Consider the following 22,116-nt stretch of genomic DNA (forward strand, 5'->3'; position numbering starts at 1 on the left):
GAGCGGATAGCCTGGGACTCTGGTGCATCTGATACTCCAGACCCATGTTTAACTGCTGTAGATGTCAGCATTCACTACGGTCTCCGATCTACACACTGTGAATAAAGTACGTTTCCTGATTCTCTGAATTGCATTCAGGAACTTTTCCTAACCCGTTGATGGCTCCCCGTGCCCCGTTCCTCTTAACGCCTGTTTCCCTTTTCATGTTTCACACCATTCAATTATACAGGATGTGATTTCTAACCACACGTTCACTCCCCCACCTTCAATTGACTGAGACCATCCGAGTGATCGTTCGACCTTATGTGAGTCTCTTATTTCACGTGGCCCCTGTCTTTTCGCATCACACAACCCTCATTTAGCTCTGATACTATTCCTGGGTTGTTTGTCCACAGTTTGCATGCGATTCCACGAGACTCAATCCCCGATATCCCCGACGTAGCCGTGGACATCCCCTTCTCCAGTTTCTATGCAATTTGACAGCAGACCTGCAGAACTTACCTTGACTTATCAGCATGGTCAGTTACCCCTCCTACTGCGCATGGGTGTTCATAACCTGGTCAACTTAAACACCACTAGCTCCATGCCTCGTTATTACCCTTTGAGCCTACGCAGTATAGTCTCTTGTCTATTAGCACTTTTGTCCTGACACAAGGGCATCACGAGTCAATTTTTCTCCTGACCTCAGTCCCATGATGGCTCACCCCTTTAACTCTATCATTCTCTGGTGCAGCTTTTCTTGAGACCCTGATGTCTCTTTTTCATGCTCCCTGCTGTCTATTTTTGATTCATTCTATTCTCTACCTATAGAGCACTTTCATAAATGTGTAACCTGGTCCTGATGATGGCCTAAAATCATTACAGGCTGAAACGCTGTTGACCCTGCAGCGCAACTCAAGGCGCCGTCCTCGTAGTTCCAAAATACGAATTTTGTTTATTTTTGTAGTATCACATGTATGGGCACCAACTTGAGTCCATTGTATATATTATTGTTTTTCTGTGCCGCTCTCCTGCTGTATATACCCTCTCACTTGTGACTTGCGCCGTTCACCTTGACACAAGCACTTGTGCACAGTTTTGTAACAGGTTACATGACATTTAATGTAACAAAGTGCTTTTTGTTCCGACTCATCTATTAATTATATGAAAACGAATTTGCACATTAAAATTTTGTTTGATTTCTTGTCTCCCTTCTCCTTTTCTTAAAAAAAGTCCCTTTTTTGCCACTTATCTTGTGCATAATCTTCTACAAATTGTCAACTAAATAACACCGATAGAGACGTCGTATGTTCCATATTATCCGCCCTGGTCTCTACTGAGTTTAAGGGTATCCTCCTGCAGTTGATAGTAATAACTGCTGTAGATAGCACGCCTTGGCTTACGCCTTACGCTGTGGCGAGCTGACGCAGATGCGGAACCGCAGTCCATTGGTAAGTATCTTGTTAGAATGCGGGGCACGCTTCTGCTGCTATTATCGTTAACACGTACTACGTAGGAGGCACTCTTGAAGATGTAAAACAAATCAAAGAAAGTACGTTTGAGTCCCTAGATTAACGCCGTGATAACTAAGAAGGCACAGTTAGGAGACATTCCCTCTAGCAGCCCACGTGCACTTGATTGTAGTGAAGCAGGACAAAGGACTTAAATAATGGAAGCAAATCCCACCCTTGATTAACCATCATTGGCAAAGAGCAGCGCTGAAGTGATAACAGCCTCTGTGACTGCAGGATCGCAGGCTAGAAAGGCCTTTCAGAGTGAAAGAGGAATGCGGTTTTAATGGTTGACTGAATGCATTTCCCTTCAGAGCTGTTCAGAAACAGCTGACAAGGACAATGTTATCTGAATGGTGATATGTGGAGACCTTTAGCGGGCCAACACTGCCATCGTCCGGGCAGAAGGCGCATGGTCAACCTCATTCAGTTAGATACCTACGTGCAGGAATCCTAAACATATTCTACACGAGTTCTGCATTCAATTGTGTTTAATTGCGCGGTTGTGTACTGAACAGTTACTAAAGTATTCTAATGTAATCCTTTAACATGTAACGCAAATAATAAGAATGGGGAGATGATATAGCCTTACGTCTAGAGCTGTCGACCTTGAAGCTGGGGCAACGACGCTCAACATCCTGTGATTCTGGGCAAATCACTTAATCTCCCCGTGCATAACAAAAATGAATGTGTCTATCTGTAACGAAACTGGTGTTCATGTAAATCGCTCTGATACCCGATTTCTCGGGTCTAGATCGCGCTATAAAAAACAAAATATATATATATACATACACACACCCACACACACCCATACACCCACACACACACACATACACTATTGGTAGTAATATAGCGCTTTCTTAACACGAACGAGGCACAACGTGCTTACTCTTTAGTCAAGTAGCTACTCGTTTGTTGTATGTCGCTTCCTACCGCTGGTGTGGTACCGGTGCACTTTGATTAGTCTCGAGTTCCCGGGCTCTCCTCAGAAGTCATGGTTTAGAGGGCTCATGGCTGTGACTTAGACTACATTGTGAATACTGGGTGAGGTACAACGTTTAGAAATGCGATATGGGCTTGATGCTCGAATCGTGCTTAGCGGAGTCATGTTGCCGTGCAGTAGTATTGAGGAATACACAAAAGGAGACTGTGAGGTAGTTTAATCCAATCGGTGTTTGTTTATGCTGATAGCCACGTTTTTATGGGCATTCTGAATGCCAAGTGGTGGCTCGTTATCCTTCGTTTGTTCGGGAACGTGTTCTGAGGTTTGCAAGTCCGCTCACCCACCCCATCGAGTGTTTTTCCTTTCTTTCTGTTTTTTTAGTTATGTAAGGGGGAGGTGGTCTACAATGGTGCCATTCTCTCTCTGGCTATCCACATTTGGTAACAGAACGGCCATTTTAACGGTAGAAAAGTGGGTCCTGCTTGTGGATCACCCGCTTAGCCATACAAGGAGCTGTAGATAAGGTTCTTCTAGCCTGGGGGCACCCCATGAAGGTTTCACAGTTATAGGGCTGCGCCTACAATCTTATGTTTACACGGGGACCCCAGAAGACACCCCCATCGGTGCAGCATCTGGGCACTACATAATCAATAAATCAGCTGCCACCAGCGAGGAAGGGGCAGCATGTAGGGCGTTGCCCATGAGGCATCAAAGTAGTTTGGGGTCTAATATCTCTCTCTTTTTTCGCTCTCTTTCTCTCTCTTTTTTTCTTTCTCTTTCGCTCTCTTCGTTTCTTTCTTTCTCGCTCTCTCTTTCGCTCTTTATTGCTCTTTCTCTCTTGCTCTTTCGCTCTCTCGCTCTTTCTTTCTCTCTCTTGCTCTTTCTCTCTCTCGTTCTCTCTCTCGTTGCCTCTTTCTTTCTCTCTTGCTTTCTCGCTCTTTCTTTCTCGCTCTTTCGCTCTTTCTTGCTCTTTCTTTTTCTTTCTCTCGTTCTTTCTCTCTTTCACTCTTTCTTTCTCTTTCCGTTTCTCTTTCTCTCGATCCCTTGCTCTCTTTGTCCCTCTCTCTCTTTCTTTCTCGCTCTCTTTCGCTCTTTCTTTCTCTCTTTCGCGCTTTCTTTCTTTCTCTCTGTCTGTCTTTGTTTCTTTTTCTTTCTCTCTCGCTCTTTCTCTTGATTCAGAAATGGTCTGAGTCCAGTGTCACACGGTGAGTTTTAGAAAAGTCTAGGCCAGGTTTGGACAAGAGCTCATTCCAGGCTAGCTTCGCTGTCATGTATCAGAATGTATTTTATCCCTAGGTTGAGTTGATAGTTTTTTTTCTAATCATCAAGAAACTGGTTTCTTGGAAGCAGTTGATTAGGTTGAAGGCGTATCAAGGATGGTCTTCGACCGCTTATTCTAAAATTGACCTGTGCTCTTAGAAAAGTTGTATCAAATCTTGTCAAAGGAACAGATCAGGGATATTTGCATCGTCGTGAATGTGTTGAAAAGTGAAGATTGACCATGTTGACCCATAGGGTTTACTGCTGGGTAGTGGGTTGCTTTCTGTGTGGCATGGTTCCATGTGCTCTGTTTGTCATCTCTTAGGTGAATAGGATGTGGATAATTTATTTGTTTGACTATACCCACTTTGTATTATTGGGTATGTTGACCTTATGCTTTCTGAGCTCAACAAGAGGTTGCAGACTCCCTGCATTACTAAAGGTACTGTTTTGCAGGTCTTCCCAACACCGTAGCTGGCCCTCGACGCCGCGGTCAGCCAGAACTGTTTAGATTTGTTTGTTCACAACGCTGTGTTAACCCCAGGCGGAGCTATCGACTTCAAGGAACTTTAGTTCAAGTTCATTTGATAACTGAAGATTTCTGAAGTACTGTATTGTGGATTTTTAATGTTTTTGGTCTTGCCTTCAGTATATAAAAAAATTTGATATTTTTCTAAACCGGTGTGGTCTCCGTTTGTATTGCTTTCACTGTGCTACTGTTGGTTATGTGCAAATGCTTTACACACTGCCCCTACGATAAGCCTGACTGCTCATGCCCAGCTACCAAAGGGGTGAGCAGGGGTTATTTTAGGAGTGTAACTCCCTTATCTTGACTAGAAAGAAGGGTCCCTACTTGGACAAATGTGCAAACCCTTGCAAACTAGAGACCCCCATTTCTAACAAGCATTGCCACTTGCTTGACAGTGGGAGACATCGCTCTGGAGCCAATATCATCTGCGTTCAGAATTAGGTTTGCCAGGTGATTCTTCACCTGTTCCGTAATGCACAGACGGCACATCCTGGCAACTGGAACTGTACCATTAGAACTGTCCCTTTTGGTAAGAGCTGCTATGCACTTATTGCTTTATTATTGCTTATAGTATTTGCACATTTTGAAAGTTTTTTTGATAATCGCAGATTTTAATGGTTTTACCAATCTATTTTACAAACTACTACAACTATTGGGTGCCGGCATAGAAATTGCCTTATTGGAGGATAATACAACATAAGTCAGGCAACACCCAGAGGCACTGCCTTATCACACACAGCACTTCGTATGAAGCACTTTCGACCTGGGTGGCTATTGCGGAACTGTTACCCACAGGGGCCCGGTAAGATCAAGGCAGTAACGCACATTTAGGGGTTCGCTGGGGGAGTGCGGAAGAATATAATCTATGGTGATGCCCAGGTTTAGCTTTAGGTAATGAATTTAAGTATAATTATAGGTGCTGTGATGTAATTATTTTAATTAATTGAATGTTATGTTTAGTTACTGTGCTCGGTTTAATGATTTTTAATTAATTGAATATTATGTTTAGTTACTCTGCTCGATGTAATGATTTTTAATCACAATTATACGTGTTGTGATGTAATGATTTGAATGAATGGAACATCAATAAAATATCTATATGAAAAAAAATTGAAGCAACCAGTTAATCTTTCTTGCAATAAATCGGGTTATTAGTTCAGAGAGGAGGATGTCCCACTCAAATAATAAACACAATCCTTCCCACAGTGAACCTCAAAAGCCACTAAATTAACCTTTGATTAACTGTAGGAGAGTGGCATCGACTGCATAGTTGCCCCCAACTTTTTGCTGATGTTTTGACTGTTTTATGACTCTAGCCAGGCTGTGGCCCTGCTATCCAGGACCCCAGCCTATCTGCTTCCTCTGTTAAACGATGTGAGTACCCTAGGTACAAACCAATTGGATACTGAGGATGCCCTGACAGTCCCTTGTAGATGGTACCCTAGGTACCCAGGGCATGGGTCCCTCAGTAGGCCTACCAGGGCTGCAGCACTTATTGTGCCACCCTGGGACAGCCATACAAACTGACACCACCAGACCACTACTGTAGTCTGGGTAAGGTGGTGCTAGCACCCCTTACAGGGATATAGGTACCCTATATCCCACCCCATTACAACACATATACTCTCATAGGTCACCCCTATAGCAGGCCTTGCTAATTCTACAAGGCAGTGTGCTCAGGTATGTGTGAGGGGGGACCCCTACATGAGTAGGGCCTCTCTGCAACATTCGTAAAATCATTGCTGGGTTGTTTGTAGTGTAGCCATACCATATACTCTTAACCACATTATAAGTCTATCACGATAGCGTGATAACTTGAGAATGGCTACACAGAACCATATCGTGTTTGGTGTCAAACATGTAGGAATCCTACCCCCAGTCCAGCCATGGGCATGAGGGCACGATTCCCCCCTGCTAGAAGGACGATATGGGAAAAGCGGCAGAATTCAGACACCAATTTAAAAGTGCACACGTAGTACAAAAGGGCTACTACCCGCCACCCACACGACTCTGGCTGGCTGTTGCTGGGGAAAATCCCAGCCTCGCCAGCTGGACAATAGGGCTCCTGTGGCAGGGAGGTGCGAGCATCTCCCCAGACAGGATATGTGGATTGGAACAGGGTGGGTGCACCATATGTGGCCTTTCAGAGTTGCACGTAGGCAGCTACAGCGCCTACATTCTGCATACACCGCCTGGAACCGGTTCAGGGGCATCCTGCCCATCGCCCAGGCGGGATACACACAAAGGGGAGAGGGTGTAGCCACCCTTTCCCTCCCCACCTCTCATTGGTGGACACTACTCTGGACACTCCCCTAATCTTGGGGATAAAGGTGAATAACGTGGCCCCAGAGCCTCAGATTAATCTTGGTCTTCACAGACTTGACCTTCGACGAGCTGCTGCCCAGCTGACTGAAGAAATCTCCCTTGGGGTAAAGGAGTTACCCCCCTGCTTGGCAGGCACCTGAAACACTGCAAGTGACCCAGTTGGAACTTCGCTGCTCCTACGGACTTCGTCAACTCCCAGCAACCTTGAGGTGGGTTTCCTGAGCATTCCAGAGGCCAGTGAGTGTGCTCAGCAAGGCTGAGCACCGTGGACCGCGTGGGTGCCGAGATTCCCAATACACCAGGACACCGGCCACCTCTTGCATAGCACACGACCCTGACCAGTGGGGAAGTTGTGCTTTGGCCCATTATTGAGCCAACCACCAAGCAGCATTTGTGCCAAAGATCAGCGCCCTCGCCCCCTCCAGTGGCCCGTGGGCTCCCTTTTACGCACTCCATTTTGCTGCCTTCCGCGGTCCCTTGTCTCTCGACTTGTGGGCCCTAGCAGAGGACAATCTCAACATTTAAGAGTTCCCCTGGTTGCTCCAGGCCTGCTCTACAGTCTCTCCAAAGGAGACCTCTCACAGACCTCGTGGGTCTGCACCAGTAGCTGATTTGTTCATCTTGCGTGGGTTGCGGTTGCCAAGGCTTAGTGGATTCAATCCGGACACTAACACCGCAGCGACCCTCATCCGACGTGGGACAGTCGCCCTCCCGAAGCTGGCCTTCCTTGAAGCCTCCCGGAGCCCGTGGCTGCAGATCCAAGCTACACCTCTTTCCACTTGAAGCACCCGACATTGAAGGGCTCTTTCCTTTGAGCTCCCTGGTCACTGTGCCGTGACCCAGACTCTGTCCCTTCTGCTTTCAGGTTCTTGTCTACAAGATCTACAACTTCAATCTTCACGGCATCATCGACGCTTTTGGCTAGCAGCAGTTTTGAACCTTTTCCCATTGAAAATCAGCCCGCGACCCGACATCGAAAACAACCTATGCACCCGGCTTCCCTGGGGCAGGTTAACAGTGGTACCTCGGTACTCTCGTGGTAGTGGGCTCCTCAAAAGCTTAACTCTAAAGTTTTAACTTTGAACTCCTGCTAGAAGTGACTTTAATCTGTTTAAATCAAACCGCAACATTCTCCATAGGCTTTAATAGAGATCCCGATAGCAGCTATTTCCACTGCACGTGCCTCCTGTGGGTCCCATTCCTCATAACCTGGGGTGAATTCTTAAGGGGCCAGCGATCCTAAATGCCCTAGGCATTGTCTGTAGAATTGTCGTGGTTCTTATACCACTTTTTTAATATATGGTTTGGTCCCCCCCCGGGGCCCTATGATTCCAGTGCTATTTATTGTTTGAATTGTAACTTTGCCTCAGCCTCATAAAGAGACTTGTGGGATTCTGTTTAGAATAAATACATATATTTTATATATATATCTGTGTGAGCTACTCTTTCATTTGGTCATTCAAGAGGTTATCTATGGTAAAACAATAAGCTTAACACTCCTTCAAGACTTAGCCTGAAGGCTGCTCTCCACAGCTACCACTAGGATAGCTTTCTTTAAAGGTGGTCTTAAACCTATCATCAATAAGAGTCGAATTGGACTGGTGCAAGGTGTCCCCTATAACTAGGAGATAGCATATGCCAGGCCAACTTCTCACATTAACCCTCTACAGTCAGGCTTAACATGGAGGCAATGTGTAAAGTGTTTGTGCAGCCCACAAACAGTGATAACTGGAAAATACAACACCAAAAAATCCCAAATCAATTTAGAAAAAAGTGTAATTTTTTATAAATTAAATGAAACCAAATCAACAAAATTGCAATGAGTGAAACTAGAAATATGAATTTTTAGAGCTTTAGGCACAAAGCAGCAACTGTGGTTTGTTACATTAACACACTGGACTGGCTCAAAGTCGCAGGCTCAGGCCGTGGCAAAGGAGCGAGGGCCTGGTACAAAACTGAGTTTGCCCCACTGGAAGTTGTACTTTTTGTCCTTGGTTGCGGCACTGCAAGGTCCTTCGTCGTTTTGTGGTTCATCAGTTTCTGTGAAGCAGCTGATCAGGAGCTGTGATGCGGGTTCCTGCATCAGTCTGCGGCACGCTGCACCAGTTCTGGTTAAGCCTTCGATCGTGAGTTGTGAGGTGGTATGATGTGAGGTGTTGCGTTGGTTTGCTTTGGATCTGGTGAAACTTTAATTTGAGCAGGGAGGTGGACACTCTTACTCCAGCCAAGGGTCCAGGACTTTGAGGAATGCACTTGAAGGGTCAGAACTCACTCTCACAGAGGACAGACGAGGGGACCATGTCAGTTCGATTCGGGTCTGGTGAGCTGAAAAGCAGGGAAGGCCTCAGGAAACTTGTTATGTCCCGGTAACTCAAATAGGTAAGCCAACTGACCCTTGGAATCACTTCTAGGGAGCCTGGGTTCGAGGCAAGCAGGTCCAATCTTCCTTCTTCAGATAGGAGGGCAGTCCTTCTTCTGAATCTTCCACAGGTCCAGCAGTCTTCTGTAGATGGTTCTGAAGTTCCCATTTTTATACCTGGTACCAGCTTTTGTGTTGGAAGAATTCCCTAACCTTCTCCCAAAACTGGTTCTGGCCAGTTCCCCCCTTTCCTCTGGTCCTGGCCCAGAATATTCTAGGGTGGCAAAGGCAAGGGCAGGCCTGGTGTCTGGTTCCCTTGTGTGTGTTGCAGACAGGACACTTTGAAGTGTAATCAGGGCAGGGCACAGCTCCTCCCCAGCCAGCATGTCAGGAAGACGTTTTACCTCAGACATAAGCTACCTTTCTTTGTTTCACTGTCTGGAAGCAGTACACAAACCACAACAACAGAGGCATTCCCAGTTACTTGACTGGCTGAAAGACACAGTTGGTTTGAGCAGGAAATGTCAAATTTCTAAAAGTGGCCTTTTCAAACTAGTAACTTACAATCCGACGTTACCATTAAAGAGGATTTTAAATTGCAATCCATTTGAATATGAACACAATTTCTCCATCTGCTCACAATTTGAATTTAGCACTTAAGTGTATTATGGCAAACCAGTACTGCTCTTCTGGAGGAATAGGCCTTACAACAGTGAAAAATGACTTTAGGAGTTTTTCACTGCCATGACATGTAAAAACCCATATTTCGTACTTTTTAAGTACCATGCACCCTGTCCCTAGGGGTGGTTAGGGCCTATATAATTACAAAGAAAGGTGTAGGCCTGGCAAAAGGTTTATTTTGCCAGGTCGAAATGTCAGTTTAAAACTGCACTACAGGTTTCAGTGGCAGGTCTGGGACAAGCTTTAAAGGGCTACTTTAGTTGGTGACAAAATTGGTGTTGCTGCCCACTAATAGCATTTAATTTACAGGCTCTGGGTACAGGCAGTAGTATGTATTATAGACTTACAAGTGCATTAAATGTGCCAATTGGGTGTGGGGCAATGTTACCATGTTTAAGGGGAGAACACAAGCACTTTAGCACTAATTAGCAGGGGTAAAGGGCACAGAATCCTAATGCCAAAAAAAGACTTCAGCTACAAATGGGGGAGTAAAGGCTACAAGTTCAGAGGAATACCACGCTAAAGATGTGAGGATTAAGACTTCTCAACAGACTGATTTACCGATGCGTGTTATTCAACATCATTTCAATAATGGCCAAAGGAAAGATTTTGGTTGAACCACACTCTTAAGCATTCTAACAAATTCAGATGGGCTCACCGTGATGCCTACTTCCACCAGCCAGTTGAATAGCAGGCATCTCTGTGCTCCCATTCCTGGGGTGGTGGGTTCAGCCTTTCAGTTATTTAGGCTTTGTCTCTCTCCTGACTATTGGTTTTTAAAATATATGATGAATGATATACATACTTTCAGGGACTTTTAACCAGTGGCCTTCATCTATTGGTCTGTTAAATTGATATTTACTCTTTCTGCCCTCCACACCATATGGTAATGGGTCAGCCCAATTAAGCTGCTGGCTTCTTTCACTGTGAGTGCCAGCATTTTGCTTGCACTCAGTCTAGCCATCTACCTTAAAAGTAGCCCCTTTTAGAGGTCAACATGATCCACTGCACACCATCTTCTAAGGGACTTCACAGAGCGGTGGTGCTTCCAGGAAGTCTGTGCGAAAGTGGCTTTACAGAGGCGAAGCCAGCAACTGGATATTTCATTCATCACTAGAAGCAGTGCCTGAAATGCGCTATGTAACCCGGTGTCACAGAGGCTGTAGCGACATCGGGCTTCCTAATCACACTTTTTTTTATCTGTCACATTTTTGTTTATGTCAATGTATTGTAGCACCCTAAAAACACAAAGATTGCCTTTCTCCCTAATCTTCTTTTTTATTTAGTATGTTCTGTTGCAAAATGCCGCCACTACTGTAATGCCACACATGAGGTAATAAATAGCCAGAAGCAGCTCTGCTGTTGCTATTCCCCGCACAGTGCCTGTAGTCACATCCGGCTTTGTGCTTCTCATCGTCTCTGCCCTTCTTCAGTGTTATCTTTTCATGAACAAATAATACATAAAATATAAATGTCTTTACTGAAACCCTTAACAAAACGGCAGCATCTGTCTTAAAATACGGTGTTTCTCTCTGAAACAACATGGTAGTCCTTGCCCCATATGTATATTGATTGGAGGTCGTCCTGCTGCTCTAAAAGCTTCAAGGGCACCATTACGCCAACTGCAGCACCAGAAAACCCCATTCCTATGTTCATTTTGCTATTGCGCACATGCCCTTCACTCTCCACAGACTGTGATCTCCAGTGATTCCAAGGCCTTGGCACAGACAGCAAACCAGGTGATCCTGTTTTCACAGTGCCTCTCAACACTTGCTTAGCTTTGTGCAACAGTAGTTGGTTAATGTTGCAATGTTTAACGAATAGGTATTGGCAAGCTATGTTGCTGTTGTGTAGATCTCAGCTGGAGGACACATTGCTTCTAAATGTTTCGGCCATCTTAAAACAGTAAAAAAAAATAAAAAATATGTCAAAAACGTTCAAAGACGTGGGCTGTGCGTGTGTGGCTATCTTAGATTTTTGTTTACAAACATCGGTTTACAGGTTGACGATGGTTGATGTGTTACTTTCAATAGTAGGTCATCTTGGAAAAGTATGCTAACAGCAAAGTATGAGAAAAGCATTTTGAGATGGACTCCGACCCATCCATGACTATTGACAAATGCTAATGCTCTGCGGCCGCATATTAAAGACCAGACCCATTGGCTTTGCAAATATTTGTTTTAATAGCAATTTGTGTCTGAACCATTGTAGTTGTCCTTCACTTTAGAATAATATTAAACCAGTTTGATTGACAATTCTCAAAAAGCCTTCATAATTAGATTACCGTGCATTGTTAAAATTATCATGCACTTGTACACACTACAGCACTTTTCGCTTATTTATTTGAATGAATAATAGAAACATTAATTTTGCAGTGTATGTTCTTTATTTGTTTTCTGTTGAAAAATGCATTTAATATGACTGCCAAGAAAATACAACACTTTTCGATTATGTAATTGAACTAATAATAGAAATATTAATTTTACAATGTATGTTCTTTATTTTTTACAGTTAAAAAATGTATTTAATATGACTGCCAAGGAAGGAAGAAAGAAATCTGTGAGTGCACTGGTGGTGGTGGGAAATGGAAATGGTGCTGTAGGTGAGTAGATGTTTTTGTTGTTTGTATTTTGGTTAAATTAGTTTGACAATCATTGCTTTGTTGTGGTCATGTGATTATAAACAGAACTCAAAATACCTTTGGAAGCATTTGCATCATGGAAAATGTGAGGCATGCCTTCAAGGTCCTTCAGCCTGCCATGCTCCAGACCCCAAATTTAGATAACTTTTTAAGATTAAATTTGAATGCAAATGAGTAATTTCTTGCGTGTGCGACCAGTCATTTGCTCTCTAAAATACGAGAGATTTTGACATACGTCCGGAGGTTGTTGGTGCGAAATGGCGAAGAGACTTGACAGTTGCTTGCTTTACTTACTATTGATTTGAAGTAGGTTGCTGCGTGTCCCTTACCCCACAATGTATTTGTGCAACGTGTTTGACATAGAGTTTCGAATAATAAACCTAGGCAAAGCCGTTTGTACCATACATGTAGCTGTGCCGCTATGAAAGACACTGGAACACAACACTGCACGTTCTCTTGTGGCTGAGCATTTCCTTATATTATATTATAAAATAAGACTACACAGTTACTTTCAGCTACTTGGTTGAATGGCACTGGAAAAGGAGCAGCAGAACCCAAGCCCCAGCTCTTTCATTTTCAGTTGTAGGCAGTTGAACACAGACATGGTTTAGGTGCTCGAGAAATGTCTTGAATTAGGTCAAATAGCATAACTGGATTGGAAGGACATTCTATTAGGTGGGAGCTTGTACCAAGAAAGTTACATGCCTCATAGCTTGTCTCTTTAATTTGCCAACTCTTGAGAAAGTAGTGGCTGAGTGTCTTAAGGACTTGACAAAAAAAAAAAATTAAGGTGAAATGCTATAAATCATATTGTGATCTGTGGATGCATCTTTACATGTTGTTCTTGCCTGAGGTTAAGGTAGACTAAAGGGACACAGAAATTATGACCATCCATGCAACATGAAATTGCCAACAGCAATACATTCAAGTACTTGAATTATTCTGGAATGAGTGTGGTGGAAATGGAGGCATATTCCTGCTTCCACTGAGTCATGGTAGATGGAATATTTACAGTATCCCCAAAAGGTCTCATCAGGAAATTGGATTGGTCATGTTTTTGTGAGATTACATAGGTCTGTCCTTCTAAGGTTACAATAGTGTATGCACACTCAGTGATTATTTACTGGATTCCTCAAGATGGATGGATTATTGAGTCGTATGTAAATGACTACCATGGAAAGTGAAAAGCTATGGTAGGGCATTGATGTGATAGATCAGAGCTTTAAATTCATTAGGTCTAGAAAAGAAATACCAGAATTGTGGTGAATACAGGAAGGTAATTAATCAGCAGATAGCAATGCTGAAAAACATTTAGAATCGGATACAGCAAAGGGGGAGGGGTGGCGCACCAGAGAGCCTAGGTTGGAGCTCCAGCGGCCCACTTCAAATGAAGTTGCACTGGAGCCACTATAGAAGGGGAAGGCTGCTCCCTTAGCAATGCCTTTACCTATCTGAAATTGCCAGGCTGGTTGGGCACTGGTTTGGAGCGAGGAGGTGAGCGGATGCTGGCAAACCCATTGCTGCAGTGGTGAGACTATGGTGTGGTTCTGTAGGGTGGCCTGATTCCCGGCTTGCAGCATGCAGTCTCACCAATTAAAGGACCTGAGCCAGGAGGCCTCTGACAACCGCGGCAGGGGGTCCAGTGTTCTGGTGCACTGAGGAGCAATGCTGTGGCAGCCTGGATCCATGCTTCAGGTGAACCCGCTGATTGGGGCAGTCGAGGCCTGGTACCACTGTGGCCATGAGCTGGAGCGACGTTTAGACCCTGGAATGGAGATTGCTGTGAGCTCCCCCTTCCACTGGGGTGAGAGATTTGGAATCCATTGGGCCTTCTGCACTGCACTTAACTGCCCATTGACTTCCCGCACATTGAGGTTTGTCTCCAACCCTTGGTTGTCTCAGTGCCTTCTGAGGGCGCAGTCGCTTCTGCACATCTGCCTCCCTGAGAACTCTGGGCCTTGGTCACGCTGTCTCTAAAAACTTGCGGGCCCCTTTGAGCGGTGAGCAACTGCGTAGGTGCGGTGGCTGGGCCTATTGAGTCCTACAAATGCCGCTGGGCAGCCGTCCCATGATTTCTGCACCCCTGAGGGGGACAGTGCACTGCATCTTTGCTCACCCCACCGGTTCAGTATCTGGATGACTGGGGTGCATCAGCTGGGCTGAACTGTGACCCTCTCCCACTCTTCATATCGTGCCCCGCTGCCTCTAGTATGGGATGCAGCCTAGTGATTCTCTGCACAAATTGTGCACAGAGGTGTTCTGCTTGCCTGGGCTGGGGGCTTCTGAAGCAGGGAGGGGATACTGTTCTGGCCTACTGAATGCAAGGAGACAAATGCCCCCCCTCCCTCTCTGCTGACTTCTCGTACTATCATCTGACCCCCAAGTGTAACTTTGCACTACTGGACGTTTCACCCCTACTACACTGTGGCAATATCTCTGCGTTCTTTCTTCTGTACTGCACCGAGGACCATAATACACTTTGCTGTAGCTACACCACTGCTCTGTCTATAGTTCAGCTGGGGTTTTATTACTGCACTCATGGTGGTCCATCATAATGCCAGCCTACTGTGGTCAGCACTGTGAATCCCCGTCCCTGTGGCAGCCATGCGCTTTACAAATCATATTAACATAACATAACATCGTCATGCCCCAGGTGAGCAAGATAAATAATTGCGTTCTGAAGCATGGGGGGAGGCTGACCATAGCTAAACATAGAGGGGGACTAGGAGTTCTTTAGGTTCCAGCATACAAGCTCCATAGGATACCAAGTTATACAAAAGGTATGCAGTTCCTGGGGAGAGGGAAGAACGGGAGGATCTGGGTTAGGGAAACTGAGACAACAGATCAGGGGATCTGATTGATCAGAAGCAAGAGCCCTCACACACCCTTGTGGGTGTCATGCTTCATCATCAGGCAGCCCCTCATTGGACTAGAGCAGCAATGCCCAACGGGCCCCTCTAGAGCAATGGGCCCCCTTTGCCAGAGGTCTTTTGAGCAAGAGATGCTGATCTGAGGTGTAGGTGCTCTAGGTGTAGATTGATGCAATGTGAATTAGTAGTTTAAAAATATCTAAGAGATACCCAATTAAATTCAATAGGCGGGTTCTCTTGTTACAATTAAAAGATAATAGGTGGCTGAATGTGGAAATAATTGTCCTATCCAGCTCATAAAATAGTGTGTGTAGGTCAACATGTTTCTTGCCTCAACTGTCGCTATTGATTTGGGCAATTATTCAGGACCGAAAAATTAAACCTTATCTACTTGTGGTTGGGGAAAATGTATGTAACATTATCACATGACACCAATCTACACGTAGAGCACCTCCACTCTACACCTCACATTGACATTTCTTGCTCAAAAGACCTCAAGGAAAAAGACTCCCGCCGAGGGGCCCGTTGGGCATTGCAGCGACAGCCAAATGAGGAGCTGTCCCATGGTGAAACATGCAACCACACTGGTGTGTGAGGGCTCTTGCTTCTGAGCAATCAGATCCCCTTATCTGCTGTCTCAGTTACCCTGACCTAGATCCACCCATCCTTCCCTTCCCCCCAGGAACTGCATACCTTTTGTATTACTTAGAAGGACGACCATAAACAGATCAAGCTTCACTTTGATAATAGGCACTCCACAATGCAGGCAAAGGGTCAGGAATATTGCAACCTGAAACCCAAGACGTGGACATTGCCACTCTTTTAAAAGGAAATTAAAGATAGTTTGCTCTCCGTTGACAGCACATTAGACACACTCTCTTCTAAAATGGATCAATTACAGGGACAAGTTGATAAGTATGAGTCTAGACTTATGCAAGCAGGAGGGAGGGTATCAGATGTGGAGGACACGCAGCACCGATCAGAAGTTGCCCTCTCCTCTACTACGTGTGAATTGAGAGTAATAAAAGCCAAAATAGGGATTTGGAAGGCAGATCCCAACCAAACAACATATGGATAGTAGGTATCCCTGAATCTTTGAGAAGGGACAACATGGAGCTATTTGTGGGGGGCTTACTGGATAAACTGTTTGGTCACAAGACTTTCTGAGCTATCCTTATAGTGGAAAGTGCACATCACTCCTTGGCTCCCAAACCTAAGTCCAGACAAAACCCTAGGCCGATTATAGCGAGACTCCTAAATTACAGAGACCTCTTATTGCGAATGAACAGTGTGACACCAGACTTCAAATACAACTGCTCCCCTGTGTCATTTTGCCTGGATTTCACCCAAGGGATCCTTTGCATTGATCTAGAAAATTGTTATGGCTAAAACAGTTTAATATTCCATGCCATTCTTGGGAAAGTTCTGGTTGGAGTGTAATAGCACTACTCACTTATTTATGCGGCTGTAAACTGCACTTGCATTTATTGAACATCATGTGTTTTTCAGAGTTTTATATAGCACAAACTTGGCTCGGAGGTATCGGGTATCGGATCGCTTTACATGAGCACCAGTTGCTTTACACAAGGATACATTTCATTTTTGTTAGCCACACGGAGATTAAGTGATTTGCCCAGAATCACAGGATGTTAAGTGTCATTACAGAGACTCGAACCCAATTCCCCAGAGTTGAGGTCAACCGCCCAAGCCGTTAGACCACATCCTCTCCCCTGGACGTCAACCCGGAGAGCTCATGCTTTGGAGTATACCAGCCAGGCTTCCACCGAATAGACTGCTAACACTGCTTTTTACTCAACTACTACCTCACTGCTGATATGGCGACTGATCCACACACGATCTCTTGCCCAGATCCTGGGTTTGTTAACCAGATATGTAGATTTACATCATTTCATTGCATTTATATGTTGAAAATGAACAACCCTACTGATTATATGTTGATATACTACTATACACTAACTGTCTTGCACTTAGGTAATATATGGTGCTGTTACTCCACCTGAATGGCAGGTGGCGAAAGGTAGAAAAAAATTCTATGCCTCCTGCCCAGAGCAAAGCCCTGCTTCCTGGTCCCCTTCACGTGTGGAGCTTATTCATGATGTTTACTTTTGTCATATTGTTTGAACTTCTTCTGCTGGTTGTCAGGAACAGGGTGATGATTGGTGTTGGGAGGGGATTTAGTCTTGCTGTTTCTCGTCTTTGTATTCACAGTCATCTTGATTGGTACGGGCATACTGACAATGTTTCTAGACCAGCATTGCTGGTTGACCACTCTTGAGGCACGGCAGTTGAGGCTGGTGAATATATATACCCTTTGGTAGATAACCGTAACTTTATTGACATTATAGTACATCTGTACCCTTAACTACGGAGATTGGCCAGCAGTATGGAGTGGATGGTGGGGATTTTAATTTGACAGTCTCTAGGCAGCTATAGACAGGGTCTAATCACACTGTATTAAATTTGAGAGTGCATGTAAATCCAACTCAGCATAATATAGTGTGGATTAGATTTAATTAAACTGTAAGGGTTTTCCTGTTTGCCCTTAAACAAAAAACCTTCTTACACCACTTCACTTCTGAACCAACCTGTGAAAAGCGGAAAATATATGACTTGAGTACATGAACCAGTAGATCCAGTCTCTTGACTTGATGTTGCCAACAACCCTGTCTGTTGGGGAGCTGGTCTCTTTTGCTACTTGCGCCCAGGAGTGATAGTCTAGTCAAGACAACGCAAGCCAATGAGTTTGGTAATAAGCACATTTTTTATTTGAAAGCTAAAATATAATTTAGTTTGTGATGTGTTATGCTTACTAGTGAAAGGAAGACGGGAGGCAGATAGGTTCACCAGCTTCCTTTATTCCGCCCGGTCACCACAGCCTCCTGGCAGCAACTGCCAAAGCCCTGCATTCCGTGTTCCACGTAGGGAACACAAAGAAGGGATGCACAAGCACAACACTCCACCCCACACCGCATCCCAACAGACTCCCCTTCCTTCATATGGCAAACACAACACAATAACGAAAACCTACAAAACAAAAGAAGAGATAAAGGAGAACAAGAAGCCAACATACATTGCGAGGTTAACTGAGATTGACCAAACATGACGTGCAATACTCAATACCTGACATAGTCCTGGAATTTGGTGGGAGCAAACAAAGATCTTTCCCTGGGAACAATCTCCCTGTCACAAACGTGGGCCCACGGTTACCCCCCACAGAGGGCACCTCTGAGCAGAAGGTATGGACCCCCAACTTCCCACTTACATACTCAGCTTTCGACTCCGGCACAACAGAAACGGCACATTTGTTCCAGATCTTACCATTCTCCAATACTACCACATGGTCTCTAACCTCCTTCACTCTAACCGGGGCAGAAAAGCGAGACGATCCTTTGCGATCAAGAACAGGTTTCTTCACTCTCACCCAGTCCCCCACACTTACTGGGAAACTCTGACACATTCAGACACATATTTGGTTTGATCAGCAGCCCTGCCCAACTTCACCAGATCAACCTCTTTTCTTGACATTCAGTCCCTATTCGGCTTGGAACTCACTATCCTACTCCTTAGTAAGGTGAAAGGAGACATCCCTGTACTTACGTGAGGAGTGATTCTCATTACCCACAACATATCAGTGATCGCCACTTTCCAGTGCAATCCGTTGATCAAAGCCAACTGTAGCTGATCCTTGATGACACGGTTCAAGCGCCCAACAAGACCGTTGCTGCAGGGATGGTAAAGGGAAGTGAGGATATGCTTGATACCATGCTCCCTTAGGGATTCCTTCATCTCCACGGACACCAACTGGGTCCCGTTGTCCGTCACTAACTCTTCCGGAAACCCCTCTCGAAGGAAGACATCCTTGAAAAAGTTGATGATAGTAGCAGAATTGACCCCATCCACAAACCTCACCTCGGGCCATTTAGACATATAATCAATCAACACAAAGGCATATTTAGGAGAGTTTCACATCACACCAAAAGGACCAGCCACATCAAAAGCTAGCTTGCACCAAGGTGAGTTCTTTACAGCAATGGGATTGATGGGAGAAGGATAAGTTACCTGGGTTTTGTCACCAAGGACACACGCACCACATTCCCAAATACAATGTCCGATGGACCTGTCCACACCCAGCCACCAGAAGTCCTCTCTAACTCTACGTTTCATGACACGAATGCCAAGGTGACCTTCGTGAGCCAGATCCAAAACTTTCTTGCGCATCCACACCGGCACTGCCAATAACCCCCACCCCCCCACCCACCCCCTCCGCAGAATTCCATCCACCAGGGACAATTCATCGCTTACTCTCTTGTAAGGGATCAGCTCAGGAGCTAAATTCATATTTTTGGGCCAACCATGAACCACAAAATCCATCACCCTACTGATCTCAACATCCTTGGACACAGCTAGCTTCCAATCAAGTTCGGGGAGAGCACCTTCAACAGTGTCCGTCACTCCACCTACAGCACACACCATTTCCAGGTCCTCCCTCAAAGTGTCATCCGCAACCACCGTGAGGGGTAACCTGGACAGACAGTCGGCATCGTGATTCTTCACACCTGCCACATACCCCAAGCAATAGTTAACCTCATTAAGTCTATACTGCCACTTGGCTATCCGTGGAGTGGCTCTGCCACCCACTCTGGTGGTAAAAAGATCCACTAATGGTTTATGGTCGGTTCTCAGAACAAATTCGTTCCCCCATAAAAAGTTCTTAAAATACTGTACACCCCACCACAGGCCTAGGGCCTCCTTTTCAATCATAGAGTAAGTATCCTCCACCCCTGCAGTGCTCTAGAGACAAAAGCGATGGTCTCCTCCGTACTGTCACCTCTCTTCTGCATAAGAAGAGCCCCTAAGCCCACATTGCTAGCATCCTTAGTGACAATACTAGGGTAATTGATGTTAAATAACTTAAGTGGGCGTGCCTGTACAATTGCCTCCTTCAGGAGTTTAAAATCAAAACCACACTCATCCGTCCACTCATACCTTGCATTTTTTTTCATGAGCTCACGCAAACACACCGTCCTGTCTGAGAAGTTGCCCACAAATTTGGCATAGTATTCCATCAACCCTAGGAAGGAACAAAGCTGGTCCTTATTCTGTGGTTCAAGTGCATCCTGGATGGCATCTAAAATCTTTACCTAGGGTTCGATCCCTTCCCGTAAATGTGATGACCCAGATAGTCTACACCTTCCAGGAAAAATGTGCATTTGTCCTTTCTCAGCGTTAACCCACTTAACCTAATAATCTCCAACACCTGCTTGACCCTAGTATCGTGCTCTAACTCGGTTTTCCCATAAATAAAAATGTCGTCTTGGAAAAACACGACTCCTTGAGTGCTCTTGAACAGATTCCCCATGAGGCACTGGAACACTGCAGAAGCCAACGCCAATCCAAACGGCATGCGTATATATAACGAAAAGCACCTTTAGTTGTCACAAAGGACGTGAGGTGTCTAGAGTCTTTGCAAAATTCCACCTGGTGGTAAGCTAAGGTGATGTCAAGTGAGGAGAAGTACTTGGCACCCTTCAAGGTTGCTAGCATGTCGTTGATGTTGGGCAGGGGTTGGCGATCCACCCATATGTTGGAATTAAGATCACATAAGTCCACACACATCCTGAGAGACTTGTCCGCCTTGTGCGCCTAAACGATGGGAGCCAACCACTCCGATCCCTCAATGGGCTCAATTACACCCATGGTGCACAACAGCTCAAGTTCCTGCTTGAGTTCACTACGTAAACTCAACGGTACCTTGCGCTCCTTGTGTGAAACTGCCTCGGCGCCCTCCTTAAGGACAATGCGGTGTTGAAAACCCTTCAGTCTCCCCAGCTCACCACTAAAAATCTCAGGAAACCTTTGGATCCAGTCATCATCTGAAACTCGTCCCACGGTGACTGCGTGCTCAGGGTTGGCCGGCGAAGAGGTAGAGTAGAACTGTCTAGCTTCTTGTTTTGACAAAACCATATCCGGATGATTGGGATCCCAAGCTCACCCTGCTCTTCCCACTCAAATAAATTTGCACCATCCTTAACGATGAATACTGTGCCCCGAGCAAAATCCCCTTTGAACTCCAACTCGCCCTCACACTTGCCTAGGACCTCCACTCTTTTTCCACCATATGCAAAGATCTTTATGCTGGACTGATTCACCAAAATATCACTCAACCTTTCAAGGTCCTTGGCGTTGATGAGAGTAAATGGAGAACCTGAATCAGCAAGAAATCTTACATTTGTGCCGTTCACGCTTATTGCACACACATGGGATTTCCTTTTTTTCGTGGTTCAACAATGGAAGCTATTTCTACAACACCTTCTGACTGCATGGACGAAGAGGACAATATTAACAACTCATTGCACTCATTTTCCTCCCCAGAATCAGCATAGTCCTCTTCCATGGTTTCAGTTTGCGACAGCCCCTTGTGCGTTCCTGTAGCCTTACATACATGAGCTAAATGCCCTTTCTTGCCACATTTGAAACATGTTTGGGTTACAGCAAAACAAAACTTAGAATTTCCCAGGTGTGATTTTCTCCAACAACGGAAACAAGATAGATCAGCCTTCTCGAACTTGGGTTTGGATGAACCAGGTGCAGGTGTAGAAACGTGTGTCACACTCGCGTTGGTGCCCTTCACAGGTTTGCTATTGTGTTTTACACTAACCATCTTAACTTCATTTGATAGCCCCGTCCCGCCCATTTCTTTCATACAAAACTGGGAATGCTCGATGCTTTTAGCTAGGGTGAGAGCAGTGTCCAAGTCTGGCTCATCAGAAGATAAGAGTTTTTCCTGAATCTTTCTATTGCACATACGTTCAATTAGCTGATCGTGGATTATCTCATCCCTAAATTCCCTTTTATTGCAAGTGGCAGCTAAGGTTCTGAGTGTGGCCACAAAATCATCGATGGATTTGCCAGGAAGCTGAGCACCTTGCAAAAATCTGTGACGCTCCAGTACTATATTTCTCTTAGGGTTGAACCTTTTGTCCAGTGTTTTGATGAG

The 22,116-nt window shown here is 45.1% G+C and overlaps 1 protein-coding gene across 1 annotated transcript in view; it reads left to right on the plus strand.

Annotated features, from left to right (window-relative positions):
* Window positions 1-22,116, plus strand: part of MRPS5 (mitochondrial ribosomal protein S5) — a 428,043-nt gene that overhangs the window by 336,677 nt on the left and 69,250 nt on the right. The window contains exon 6 of the mRNA XM_085612093.1: window positions 12,099-12,189. Coding sequence (XP_085468219.1) covers window positions 12,099-12,189 — 91 coding nt within the window. The remainder of the gene's footprint in view (window positions 1-12,098; window positions 12,190-22,116) is intronic.

This window comes from Triturus cristatus, chromosome 6 (assembly GCF_964204655.1).
Source record: "Triturus cristatus chromosome 6, aTriCri1.1, whole genome shotgun sequence".
In the NCBI taxonomy this organism is placed as follows: domain Eukaryota; kingdom Metazoa; phylum Chordata; class Amphibia; order Caudata; family Salamandridae; genus Triturus; species Triturus cristatus.